This window comes from Crocodylus porosus, unplaced genomic scaffold (assembly GCF_001723895.1).
Source record: "Crocodylus porosus isolate Cpor-Errol unplaced genomic scaffold, CroPor_comp1, whole genome shotgun sequence".
NCBI classification, from domain to species: domain Eukaryota; kingdom Metazoa; phylum Chordata; order Crocodylia; family Crocodylidae; genus Crocodylus; species Crocodylus porosus.
In genome coordinates this window covers 78,360,707-78,375,204 of record NW_017728948.1, presented here as the reverse complement: position 1 = coordinate 78,375,204, position 14,498 = coordinate 78,360,707, and the positions used below count along the sequence as shown (strand labels likewise).

The following is a 14,498-nucleotide window of genomic DNA, read 5'->3' as shown; positions in this document are numbered from 1 at the left end:
GGGGTCTTTAAGAGGAGGCTGGATGAACACCTTGCTGGGGTTGTTTGACCCCAGTACTCTTTCCTGCCACGGCAGGGGGTCGGACTTGACAAACTGCCCAGGTCCCTTCTGACCCTACTAACTATGAAACTATGAAACAGGGAGGGTTCACAAAAATCACTTCCTTTAAAGATTAACACTAGCAAGTTAAGCTCCAACTTTACCCTGCTGCCACAGAAGAGTACACAGGACAGACAGGATGGGAGCAGAAGACTTGTCTGGAGCTAACTTCATGCTAGGAAGAGATTTTCCCAGTTAGGGATACAACTACTCCCCTTCCCTCCACAATGCTCACATTAATTATGCAATATTTCTGTACTCTTACCAGCTTCTTAGCAACAGCCAAAACCAATATTACTCCTTTTGGGCCCGAGTAGTTAGCCAAAGTTTGGGGTTCTGTAGTTGCTTCAGGTAGGTGGAGAACTTGACAGCATCCTTTATAGGATTCTGTTTATTTATAAATAATGTACAAAGTCAAGTTTCTCCCAACATCAGGAATCAAAACAGCAAGAGATAGTTCCTTTGGTCATAGCTCCAAATCCCTTTCTCTCTCTTGGCTTTTTCCTCAAGGCTGTGTTTACCAGTTCCACACACCTACTTACCAGATTGGAAGGGGGTGCACCTCTTTCTCTCCGGGATATTTTTCTCATGACATCTCTCTCTCATACATCCCCTGTCCTAAGAAGAACATACTGTGAAGTCCATCCAACCATATTTGCCATTGCTTTGGTTTTTGGATGGAGGCTACCATTGTTCCCATAAAGGACTTGTTTCTTAATTTTTTCCCAAATGAAAGACAGCTTCCAGTTTCTACACATTTTAACCCAACTTACGATACCTTTTTTAGTCACATGCAGGGGATACAATTATGCCCACACTTTGCCAGCCTCTCTTGTGTTATATTACTTTTTATAAATGAGGTAAGGATTTTCTAGGGTGAGATCTTTTACTGTGTGAACTATGTAGTTGGGATAGAGTTAGACAAGCTTTTGAATGAAGGACATTCTTCCTCAGGTCATGTTTTACAGCTCCACAAAAAAACCCTGCTCTAACAGGCTCCAGAGCTAAACTGCAATGTTGTTTCCCAGAGGGACACACCAAACTAGTTCTAGAAATACATGGAGCAGAGAGGAAGGACTGAGGTGGCTAAAGAACTGTATCCCTTCAGATTAACATGAACCTCCCTCCATGACAGATGGTTCTGTGCTTGTGGATAAAGTGACAGGTAGCTCTTCAGGAATGATCTGCCTCTCTTCACTGTGCTCCTGCAGCAGCCCGTAGAAACAGGGCATGTATACAGGGCCACACAATGCAAGCAGCAGCTCACCAGCCCAAATTTCCCTTCTTCCACAACCTTTAGCTGAACTCTATGGGAACAGGGAGCCAAGGTTAATCAAACAACCAATGGAAGATCACCCAGGGCAATTTATAGCTTCTGGGTCCTGATCTAACATTCAATGAAGTCATGAAAAACAACAAACTAATTTCTGTGGAAGCTGGATCACGACTTAATCAATGGGGAAGGGGAATGGTGACAGTACAAAGAAGTATAAGGCTAAAAGAAATAAAAAGCTGTAGTGGCTATTGAGTCAGAATACGGACCACTGGTTCTTAACCTTCTCAGATTCAATGCAGGTATCCCTCAAAGTGCCAGCTCTTAGTTTTCACTTTTTTGACTTCAGAAAAATACTAATATTACCTTCCATAATGTTTCCAGTATGTTTTTCTGAAGACAGCAGCTTTTCCCTCCTCTGTCCATTCCCCAAGTACCTCCTCCCATTCTCCCTTCCCAAGTGGAAGGTTGGCCACTTAAATTTACTTCATACATCATGAAATTGAAGTAAAAGTTAATACAGTCACACTCAACTTTAAAAAATATTAGATAGTAAGCAAAAGCCATGTGTCTTACTTTCCCAGTAAGCTAATGGTCAGAAACTCTCAGAGCTGGCAAAGTGAGTGGATGCATTTTTAAAACGTTTTTTTGGTTTTTTTTTTTTTAAGAGAAGTATTTGAACCTACCAGTGATACTTCTCTTGCAAGGACTGGAGAAAAAGTAGTCTTGATTCTCTAGCATATTAGTTTAAAAGAAAAAAGTTAAAATAGGATTTTTTTTTAACTGAATTGTGTGTCAATTTCAATTCTGTGTTTGATGCGAGATGTTCCATCAGTTTAGGGGACAAGCTTCACAGAAATAATAATGATATGCTATTATATGTACTGTTTTTCTTACCATTCAGAGCCTTCCTAATTTCCAATATTTCATCCATTGTTAATGGAAATGGAATAAGGCTGCAGGGTTTATTTTGTTTTTAAAGAAAGCTGAATTAGAAGTTGTATGAAACAGTTTGATTTCCATGTAGAAAAGTATATGGCCAAATTTTAGATGGGAAAGAGTGAGTGAGAACAGAGGGGAAAGAAAAGTAAAAGCTACTTTCTTTCAGGAAAGCAAGGAAATCTTCTAAAGACAAAGGAATGCAACTTATCCTGAGAAACAGGGGTAGGTGCAGGGAACAGGCAGCACCACAAGGCAGCAGTGTAACAAGGCAGGGCACTTGTGCCAGAGGAGCAGCAGCAGCTTCCAGTTGCCACTGCTGTTGCCATCACAGCTATAGCAAAAGCTGTTTTCTTTGCACTTCCCACCCTTGTTGGCACCCAGGGCACTTGTCCCTCTCACTCTGCCCTAGTTAGTTACACTATTGCCACAATGGCTGCAATTCTCATTATACACAGCTTTCATTAAATAAAAAGCCAACAGCAATCTTTGCACAGACAGGTGTGTTTTTTAAGGCCAACTACAGTCACAGTCCTGCTTAGTCTTTGCAATAGTGTAGGCTTCAGTGACTCATTTTATCATGGCCACCTACTTGTGAGTACTTCTGTGCACAACATACTTGTACAATTGCATGAAAAGGGCACAGTAAACTTTCAAAAGTCACACTCTTATCTGAAATATTTTACCAGACAATTGTTGAAAGTCTGTATGTTAAGTGGAAGAGATGGGGTGGTAGAGGCGGTTGCTTTTTCTAGTTTGTTTACTTTGCACATTTGCTATAAGTTTTTGTACAGTGAGTTTAGTCTATTGCCTTGCTTTGTATAACTTTATCTAGTAACAGGGAAAAGAAAAAAGTATTTTGTGAAAAATAATTGAAGATGAACTGAACAACCATAACAAATCAGCCAGGAGACTCAGCACCATAGTTACTTTTTACCTTATATTCTGAAATTAAATGTATGATTAGATGTCCAGCTAATTGTATTGTTGGGACTGCTATTATAGCACAGGATTCAAAAATAAAAGTGTGGCCCAACACACTTGCTAAAAATCAGTTCCAACTCTGTGCTGACATGATTGGCTCCCCCAGACTCAAAGAATGCATTCCATACTTACAGCTGGGGGGCCAAACTGCTATAAGCAACATGGGCAACTGTTGTTCATGGCATGTGGCACAGGGCAGGGAGAAGAAAGCAGAAGCAGCTGGTCAGGCAAAGATGGGTATGAGACTGGCACTCAAGGAGGGTATAGGGCTAATTTGTGGCATACCTGCCAAAAAGGTTACCCCCCCACTGATTTAAGCAAAGAAAGCCAACATTATTAATAAAGTTGCAGTTCACTTGTTCTTGTTTATGTGACTTGTTTGCAACAATTTCAAACTGCCTGAGTCTGGGACGCAGGAATTTTGCATAAAAAGTAATGCTGATTTGTTCAGGTCTAACTGGTTTAGTTTTTATTAGCTATTTTTAAACACCCAACTAAAGATGAAGCAAGCAGCAGTTTAAATGACTGAACTGTAGTATATCCAAGCTGCATATTCCCTTCTCCTTTTAATATTAAGCAGTCAAACCTCAATCTATGCATATTCTATTAAACTTTGGATATTCTGAAATGTTTTATGTTTTGGGTGGTATACACACATTCAATCAGAGACCAGACAGATTTTTATGCTGCATCTTCCTCACTCTCCACAACCTTTGAGAAAGAATACAGCAAAACAAGTCTAAAAGTAGTACAACCTGCAATGACTGGTGACACTTGAGTTGTCTGTCCTGTAACTGCTTTGCTATTAATTGGCTTTGCAAAGATCAGCTTGGTGATCACTGGGCCAGATGTTGGGGTTCGGGTCTTCTTAGCAATCTGAAAAATAAACAAGAGAGAATTCTGGAATAACTTCAGAGTTCAGAAACTTCAGGCACATTGTTGCTAAATCCACAGCAATCTTGAGGGTGCTGCCCATACAATTAAGCAGGTGACTCGGCCATAGCTTTCTGAAGTTCCTTCCTGCTAACTCCCCACCTTTTTCCCCTAAGCACAGATTTAGGTGTCCATAGGGTCACTTTAAAGAACCAGTCCAAACAAGCTGAAGAAAAGAATAGCCAAACTTATACTTCATTTTAATAAGGTACATATATTAAAAAAATAACCTGGTCTTCAAGCAGAACAGACCTCTGAAATTGCTTGTACATTCACCCAAGATCTATTTAACATGTGACAGTACTTTAAATATTAAGACACATTCTTTTTTTGAAATTCTAAACACAAGACACCCAGGGGAAAAGATCAGCATTCTGCTACAGACAAAAACTACCTTATTTCCACCACTCCCACCCCAACACTTAAAACATGCCCTCTACACCTGTGAAGTCACCTGTGAAGTAAAAATCCAGTCTTCTGAAATATAACTGGATTACAGAGGGGGTATTTCACGTGACTGAGGCAGCTTAGATCCACTTGAAGATTTTATAAAAAAGATTGGAGAATATGCAATAAATCAACCTTTTCTTCTCCCTATCCAATTTTTGAAAAAAATCAAAACCTAACCTCCAAAATTGAGCTATAAGATGTATTAAACTATGATGGTCACTGGAGGCTGGTATTCAGCTTCTAAGGAGGTCTTGGTTAGTTATTATAACTAGGGACAATTTTGCTCTCAGTCTGATAACTGAACTTCTCAAGGTAGTCTTTAGAGGCATCAGATATATATGTATCGATAGCTACTCAGTGGGTGCATCTACAGACCATGTGATAAACTCCACAGCAGTTTGCACTGGAATTAACTGTTCCCAGGCACAGCATTTAGGTGTGTACCTAGGACTGCAGCAAGTAGTGCCAGGGTAGACCAGCCCCAGGCTGCCAAGGGGACAGGAAGGGGCCAGCCCCAGGCTCCAGATGGCAGTGTGGGGGCTGGTAGGAGCTGGGGTTCTGGTCCCCAGCTGCCTGGGCTGACTAGATGCAATTAACACACTTGGTTAGAATCTACACATGCATTTTGGCAAATTAAAAGTACCCTGCCATAGAATAGCACTTTTCCCAACAGTACTATACTACAGCGAAGTCAGTAAGTTCACTGTACCCCAATACCAGTGCACATGTAGACTATGACACTTTACTGTGGAGCTAATTAGTCAACTCCACAGTAAACCACATGTGTGATGCACCAAGAGACACCAGACTTATACCACTATTGCACTGACTTGAATAAGTGACAATGATATAAAACTTGTGTCTGACTCGAGACCAAGGACATGTGACAGGAAACCAGACCCACAGAGAAGAAAATCCACAACAAGGCAAGCATCTGGAAATGCAAGTTAGGATTTTGTACTGCTATGTGGTAAGTTCAGAGAAAGTTGTTCCCAAATAATGTTCTGTGGTGTCCCCAAGAAAATGCTGACTACAGACATTTAGATTTTATTTTAGGCAGTTGTTACATTATTTTGGGTCAGAACACCACTCACCCAGAGACCTTCAGACCAGAGATAGCAATGGGGCCATTTCAGTTCACAGCAGCAATACAAGCAATATCACCAGCACCACTGGAGAAGCCAGAACTCACATATAGTTACAGCTGTGGGAGGCATCAAGCCTGGAACTGTCCGAAAAAAAAATCATTCTAGCATCCTTTCCAGAGAACCGTTACTGTCTTGACATGGAAACCTCCCTCATAAAACAAACCTTGCCTCTGTACTCCTTCAGCTGTACCCAGGCAACAGCAGCAAACCTAAAAAAAACCCCTTTGAAACTAGATACAGAAAACAGATTACATTTAAAAAGAAACCCATGTACTCTTCTACATTATTATGCAAAAACTATCCTGAGAAAGTCTCTTCTTCACACAGCCCATAAAAGGCAGCTGTATATTTCCTCAAATGCACTATACATATACACCAGTGGTGCTTTCTGCCCCACAAGCCACAGGGGAGGTGCCAATCCCTTCAGCAGCCCTGCCTGGGTACAATCTGACCACATGGCAACAAGCCCAGTCTGGGCCTGATATGATCACAAAGCTTGGAAATTTGGTAGTGGGGGAGGAAGGCAGTATTAATTGCCACCACTTCCCCACTGCCAAATTTCCTATCCATGGCGAGTCCCATGAGCCAGCTCTCATGGCTCCATCAGCCAGGTGTTGAGCACCCATGTACTAAATCATTACTAGAAGTGCACCAATACACTGGTCCCATATTGGATTGGCACTGATAAAAGGAAAATTGACAGTACTGGCAATCAGCCTTTTTTTGGCTGATGTGGCTGATAAATGCCCCATGCATGTGCACAACCGCAGTGCAGCACACAGGCAGCCAGGAGAACAGCCTGGCAGCATAGAGAGCAGCCAGGTCTGCTTGGAAAGTCTGTTGTGAGAGAAGTGGGGGGGGTGGCAGGTTGAGGCCCCAGTGGCAAGGGAGGGAGTGGGGCTGGCGCTGCACAGCTAAGGTGGGGGGCGGCATAGAGCCACAAGTGGCTCATCCAGGAGATGCAACTCCTGCCGCTATGTTTACCCCAGGAAAGTGTGGGGGGCACATGCCCCCAGATCTGCGCTTGGGGTGAGGGCAGACTGCTGCTAAGGGCTGGGGCGATGCCAGGTTCTTCCCAGTGAGAGGCTGAACCAGGCTGTGCGTGGGGTGGGCAGTGGTGGTGCTGGGAAGGGGGCCATGAGGGGGCTATGCTAAATTTTGGGGTGGCTGCAGCCCCCCCAACCTTTCCCCCAGCAGTGCCACTGCTGCTCCTGCATGCAGCCTAACCCCCGCTAGAAAGACCTTGGTGCTGTCCCCAGCCCCATCCACCACAGTGGCAGCCCACCTTTGCTCCACATGCCTCCCCATGTGCTTCTCCAGGGTGCGCATAGCAGTGAGAGCCACCACCTCCTCCCCGCACCCCTGGACGAGCCACTCGCAGCTCTGTCCCATGCTCTGCCCTGGCTGTGCAGCACCTGCCCCTGCACGGCCCCAGCCCCACTCTCCCCCTCACCATGGGGACCTCGATCTGCCCTCCATGCCCCTTACCTCCCCCCTTTCCACTTCCCCCACAACAGGATTACCAGCTGAATGCTGCTCTCCAAGCTGCCCAGCTGCATACTGGTAATCAGATTGGTATCAGCCGATATGGCTCGTTAAAAAAAAAATATTGGTCATCGGTATCGGCCCCAAAAAATCTCTATTGGTGCACCCCTAATGATTACTTCATATTCTCTTCTCTGCGATTTCAGAAACTATAAAAAAAAATGTTTGCCGTACTTCAAAAAGCATGGAAAGTAAAACATAGAACTGTAAGCTAGACATCATACAGTGCTAAAACCTTTAAGTGAGTCAAAATTCCCATAATGATTAGTTGGAACATTTAAAGGAAAAAAATAGCAAGTAAAAGCTGGAGGCACAACTATTATTTGGGATTTATATCAAATAATTAAGAAAAAGCTGTCCAGCATTTAAAATTAATGGTAGCTGAAATTTTCTCTCTACAGATACCATGCTTATGGACAACAATTTAAAATAACTATTTATCAGTAAAACTGCTTCCACAACTTTGAAGAAGATATCATACATGCACTCACCTTGAACAGTCTACTCAAAACATCTGCCCCCCCACCCACGTACCTCCATTTTTACCTGTTGGACTCAGGATCACCACCCTCTCAAAAATCAGTCATGTCTTGTGCAAGGGTATTATTTCACCCAGTCACTTAGTTTCTGAAGTGACAAGCAGCATCAAAAAGCTAGACTGGTGAACAGAATCTAGATTGTAAAGCAATGCACGTCATAATTCTCAAAACCAGCTGTGCTTAACATTTTGACCCACAAGCAAATGAATGGTGTGGGGACAGTCCATGGACTGGATCTGACCCCGTGATGGAATCAGGACCCAGGGGCTGTGCCCCACACCTGCCCAGCCTCATACACTGAGGTCAGGACCCCACTGCCCAGCCCTGCTTACTGGGATCAGGTTCCATGTTGCCTTGCACACCCCATCTATCAAGCGCACAGGCCTACAACCCATGAAAGCTCCCTACACACCTGTGGAACCAGATCTAGCTCATAAGGCGGTTAAGCAGCTCTGCTCTAAACCAGAGGGCCAAACATTTTTTTTGCAAGTGCGTCACAAATTAGCCCTATACCACCCGAATGCCACTCCAATACCCTTCTTCTGCCTAATCTGCTGCTCTGCTTTCTGTTCTCAACTGTATTCCCTGCCTGATACTCTGCATTCTGCCCTGTGCTCCCTGTCTGATCTGTCACTCTGCTTTCTGCCCCTTGCCTTATCTGCTGTTGTACTGCATTGTCCCCTCCCTGATGTGCAGTGTATCCCACACAGAGGCTGCTCATGCTACTTGTGGCAGTTGTACTTCAGGTTGGCCACCCTAGGATTACAGAATGCTTAGTCTCTTTCCCTTGGTTTGCTGATCGACAACAAATGCCCATTAGGCTACAATCCTTGCTCTTCATCCCTCTGACCTTCACCCAGAGGTTTTAACAAGCCTACTTCCATCCTCACATAACAACCCCAAAACAAGTGCATAAGGCAATGGCATATATAAGGAAAGGACAGTATTACTTACTAGTACAAAACCATTATAATTAAGGCAACATTTCATCCTTCCCCCCCACCCCTTGCATATGTTTTCTGTGCAAGTTCTATCCACCTATGACAGTACTTCCAGTTCTTCATGCTGGTTTTCCATGCTTCTCATATTAATGTATAAATACTATTCTATCTCATTTCTTTAGAAAAAGCACACTTGACTCTCTAGCTCCCTCTCCTAGAGCCAAATTAAAAATTTACAAGGCTAGTGGGAGGAAAAAATATTACAAACTCAGGGCTTAGTCTATATGAGAAGTGGTATGCTGATACAACTGTACCTGGCAAACCCTTCTAGAGTAGCAAGAAATTGTTTTACTAATACATCTTATGCCAGTCGCCTGAATGGAATAAACTATACAAGCAAAAACAATTTTGCTGGTGATTTTTTTTTGTATCAACATAAGGTAAGTTAAACATATCAGACCCCTAACTGATAGTGCTATTCTGGCAAAAAAAATTCAGTGTTGTTTTAGCCATAGCTAGGTTTTTCACTAAGCAAATACCCAGTTTTTCTCCATTCTCCACATAATATCTGACAAAGTTTACAAAATGACATGCCCCGCTGAATGAGTAAGTCTGCAACAGGGGTGGGCAATTATTTCAGCTACCATTTAATGAGTTTTGGTGAGCTGTCAAAAGCCGCAACAGTAGCCCCACCCTCTGGTTCCCATTTTGAGACTAAAAATCCCACCCCCTAATCCCTGACCTTTGCCACTGGAAGTCCCTCCCCTTGCCCCAAGAAGTACTCCTGGAGTGGGGGAAAGAGGTGCCAGGATCTGCATGTGGCAGTAGGGAGCAGGGAAGGCAACTGGCTCCATTGCATGGGGCTTCCCTCTGGTGGTACGCAAGTCCAGGGAGCTGCACATGAGCTCTGTGTGATAACAGGTGAGCTTGACTGCCTCAGCCCCTTGCTGCCACATGCATCTCCTGGAACAAGCTGGAGCCTCTGGATGGCTGCACCTGTGCAGGCCACAAGCACCCCAAGTCCCTGCTGCCTGGTGCTGCTGCCAGCAGAGAGGGCTGTGTCATGGGGGCAGGGGTTTCCCTACACCCCCACACCTTGTCTACCTGAGCTCTGCACTCCTACCACCTTACTGGATGCAGCTCTGTGCTCCTGCCAGTCTGAGTCCCATGCTCTCACCCAGCTACAACTTCCCTACTTGCTGCCCAGATGCAACGCCGCAGCAGGAACATGAGGAGGAGCCACTGGAAGCTGGGGAAGCTGAGCAGGTCCCTCAGTGACGGCAGCAGTGGCAGCAGCAGCCGTGCTCAGAAGCTGTGTGTGTTGGCCAAAGCTGGGGCTCTCCCACACAAGGGTGGGAGCGAAGTGTGCAGGCTGGGTGAGGTACAGTTAGTGGGTGGGTGCCCGTGGATCAGATGAAATCGCATGGCATCCAGTCCACCGGCTATATTTTGGCTGTACCTGGTCTACCAGGTGCCACACTATCCTGTCTTCTGCCTAACTCTTCCACGCAGGTTTGCAACCTCCTCAGTTGAATCTGGGGCCTCTTTGCTGGACCAATTATTTATGTAAAAATATATAGATCCCCATTTCATAGCAGTTCTTCAAACCAAGGGTTATTCCTCTTAATTAGTAATACCAAATTCAAATCTCAAACAAGTAGCACAAGCAGCCTCTCTATGTGGCACACAGCAGCTTGGGCAGGAAGCAGGAGCAGAGTACCTGCCCAGGTAGAGGAAAGGGATGGGAATGGCACCTTGGGTGTGCTGGGATTAACTTTCTTGGCTGGCATGCCACAAGGTTAAGACAAACCTGCCAGCAGTTAAGATAAACAAGGAATTGCACTGTTGACTTGCCTTCCCCCCTCATTGCCACCCTCCTCTCTTGATCATTTTCTTCCATATAAACTCCTTGCTTCCTTGGACATGTACTCTTTACCATCTCATCCTCCTTCCCCACTCCTTCAGAATATGGTTCCCCTACCTCCAATCCTCTTCTTACTCCAATGTTCCACTACATGCTTCCCTGTAGAAACAGCTGGAAGCAAAAGCTCACATCATATGACCAGCCGGTTCCACTAAGAAAGTTCTGCACTAGACCATAGCCCACTTTTGTCAATCTGTTACTAAATACAGGCATGCAGGAAGCACAGCTTTATCTTTTTCCAAATAAAAGTCAATGGGATCTTCTGAAAGCCAGATACAAGCAAAGTAATCAACTTTTTCTAAAGTGAGATTCCAAAAGAGAAAAAGCAAATCAGTTTAATAAGAGCAGTACAGAATACTGCAGATGGACAGAGACAATTGACTTGTTATGCTATGGAAGCCTTCAGGATTCTTAAAAGCTAAAATAGTAGAAAACAAGCCGGAATAATAACTGATTTGTCTGGTCTCAGATAAAACGGACAAGCGAAAAATCATAAACAGTGTGACCAGAAAGCGCAACACCATTTGTACACATGGTTTTCCCCTCCAGCTTTCTTTTTACTGCCAGCATCGCCTTAAGCTCAAGCCAAATGGCAGGAACAGATCCATTCTTGACGGTCCCTATGCTGAGCCAAGACTCAAAGCCTTTCAAAAATATTCTGAATACCTTCACATTAACAATGTAACTAAGAAAAAATAGCTAGGGAAAACTCAAATTTAAACAAATCATGTTGGAGGGATTTTGAATCCAGCTTTGATGTGGCTGCAAAGTACCCAAAAGATTGTCCTGAATGAACAATTCAGAGATGACCTGGTACTTTAAAATAAGTAGATTCAAAAGTTTTGTTTGCCCTGGTTCAGATCTGCATCCTCTAAAATACCCTATTTGAACAATTAGTTAATTATAGTCTGTTTACAGCTTCATCATTTCCCACGCAAAGCAAGCTATTTTGTTCAGTTTAATTTCTCCATTGTGTTAGCATCGTGTTTTTCCCCATCCAGGTACAGCCTTTAGAAGTCTAAATAGTTTGTAAAGAACAAAAACTTCATAAGTCTTACCACTTTTGATATTATGTTTACACCCAACTACTGTCACGGAGTTTTTCCTGAAACTGACTGATGTCATACCAGTACAAGAGAGTTCAGACCAAGCCAGGCTATCTAGGGATTAGAAAGTCTAAAGCTAAATAACTCCAAGATTGTTGTCAAGTTTAGAAGATAGGGATTTGAGTGCCTAGGCTCTGAAAAAGTCTAGTTCATAAGCACTTATAACCAAGCTTAAGCTGATTCGGGATGGAAGAAAAAGTATCTTTTTGTTTTCTTCCCTCTTCCTCACCTCCCCACACTGTAAAATCTTTTCAGATTATTTGTTGCAAACATCTAACTATAAGCAGATGTTTAAGCTAGAGGAAAAAGTAGTGTGAACTCTGAAAGAAGAAACAACATACATGCAAAGTTCAGTTCAATCTTCCTAAAGTACACGATTTATTGAAAGATTCAGAAAAGAAATCCTCTACTTAAATTCTGACATCAGACACACACAGAGACAAATTTGAAGCTCCAAGGCAGTAGCTGAAGGTGAAGAACATATGTTTTAAATAAACACAAACACAAATCCATGGACTAACTCCCCTACCCCAATATTCTATACATATGCACATGAATAGATAAATTTTAAGACGTCTATGATCACATCTTCTTTAACATACCTGGCAGCAGTTTTAGCTTTATAATAAAATAGTTAATTCAAAATCAAGTTTCATTAGGGATAAACCCTTTTTACCTGCACTGCTTTTAATTGCTGGGTCTGTAATACAGAAGGCTGGGCTGCAGTGTTTATCAGCTGACTTCCTGGTGTCAAAGCTGAGACACCAACAACAGGCTTCACTTCTGGCCGCCCTCCAATAGTAACTACTTTAATCTGCTGGCCTGGTACTTTAGAGTCTCCACTTTGAGCTTGGGAAGTGGTCTTCTGTGCCTGGGGTAGTTGGTTGTGTGGTAATGCTAAAACAATTGGTTGGCCAGACTTTCCCAAAGTTGTTACAATTAGCTTCTGCCCATCCTGTTTAATACTTTGATTGCTAAGTTTAAGGTCAGAGGTCTTGTTCAGAATAATCTGATTGGCTGATAGAGTCACTGGAGTCGAAGCACCAAGTTTATGGAGGCCACTTTGAAATGTAGGTTTTATTGTTGCGTTGGTGTCAGTTTTTGTAATCGTGGTATTCACTCCAACATGGCTTGAGTGACTGCTGGGTACAGTAACTAGTTCTGTGGTGACTGTGGAAGTAGTTGTATTTGCCGAGTCACTGGTTGAGTTTATGTTCACAATTTCTTCCAGTTCTGTTTCCATGGGAATGGACTCTCCCATAGGTGACGATACAATAACAGCTTCAATACTGTCATCTTCCACAAGAGTTATACCAGTGTCCATTATTTCCTCAGGGAGCAAGCTGTTCATTTCTGCTGACACCACCTCCATATTAGATCTTCTGGCAGTAAGGCAAGGACCAGGCACTACAATTGCAATTAAAAAAGAAAAAGAAAAAGCTAAGTAAATCATGACTTAACCCCATGAAAACATACCATGTACAAAGTTTTGCAGAAATATATTACTAAAGAAGGAAATATGGATGCACTAGTCCCAGGGCACGAGGGAAGGGAAATGTTAGTAGAAGTACCCCTTCCATGTGGCATCCATCCTGCATTCCTTAATACATTTACCTGAATTTCCTTTCAATCCTAATTTATAAATCAGACCTCTTCAGCATCACTGCAATACAGCAACAGCTGTTTGGGCCAGAGAAAGCCTGGCATTAAAATGAGAAGTTTCCAATGTATATATATCCCCATTACTGTGTTAAGAATTTATAGCATTGAATCTATGACTTTTGGTATTCTATCTACTATCATAAAAGTTATTCAGAACTAAATTTTGTTAATTACAGAATTTTGTCAACAAGCCATTCAAGAACCAAGTCAATAGTGCTACTTTTCCAGGCAAATGATTATTGCATTTATTATTCTAGGAGTACTGGAAAGCCCTGTTCACTTGTTCTAGGTTTAGAAAAGAAAGCCTGAAAGCATGACGTACCCACTTCAGTACGCAAAATACCCACTTCAGTTATGAAGTAAAATCAGCAGGACAGCAGTCTGCAATGCCGCTCAGAAACAAAAGCAATCTTAAAAGCAGAATTTGCAATGGATTCCATACATGGCTGTTTGAAAGATATGGTTTTCAGACACCTGTACTGTATCTCACATTGAAAAGGCAACATCAACCAAGACATGGAGAACAGAAAATCAGAAGGTAAAGCTTCCCCCATGCTATCAGTTTGCTCTCTTCTCACCAAGGTGGGCAAGCTGACTTCGATACCCTCTCACTTTTTTACATTAGCGTTAGCACTCCAATGTCAGAGTGCAACTACAGTAAAATTCCATCTTCCCAAACCTATTTGTAAGCAGCTGGAGAAAAGTACAGCAGTGCCACTTTAACAGCATTCCTATTCATAATTCATGGGCTACCATTTTGAATGGTTTGGAATGCAAAGACTGCATTGCATACATTACAAATATCAACATGTCTAAATTTGCAACATGTCATGAGGAGCAGCCAGACCAGAGTAGTTGCACTACACCACAAAATAAAGGAGCTGGGGAAATGAACACAGCAGTTTAGCTCAGAAATTTAAGCAGCTGCTGATGAAAGCAATTTACAAACACAGGA

General features: G+C 43.0%; 1 protein-coding gene across 5 annotated transcripts in view; it reads right to left on the bottom strand.

Moving 5' to 3' along the window:
- LIN54 (lin-54 DREAM MuvB core complex component) overlaps positions 1-13,707 on the bottom strand; it is a 43,635-nt gene extending 29,928 nt beyond the window's left edge. For 3 of the 5 annotated variants that reach the window (XM_019553248.1, XM_019553249.1, XM_019553250.1), the window contains exons 1-4: positions 13,496-13,707; positions 12,558-13,288; positions 4,051-4,171; positions 2,059-2,106 (exon numbers count right to left, since the gene is read on the bottom strand). In XM_019553248.1, coding sequence (XP_019408793.1) covers positions 2,059-2,106; positions 4,051-4,171; positions 12,558-13,253 — 865 coding nt within the window. In that variant the 5' untranslated portion in view covers positions 13,254-13,288; positions 13,496-13,707. Of the gene's footprint in view, positions 1-2,058; positions 2,107-4,050; positions 4,172-12,557; positions 13,289-13,495 lie in introns of those variants that run through there. The other 2 variants (XM_019553251.1, XM_019553247.1) reach the window with 2 other exon arrangements.
- Positions 13,708-14,498: the final 791 nt, after the last annotated feature.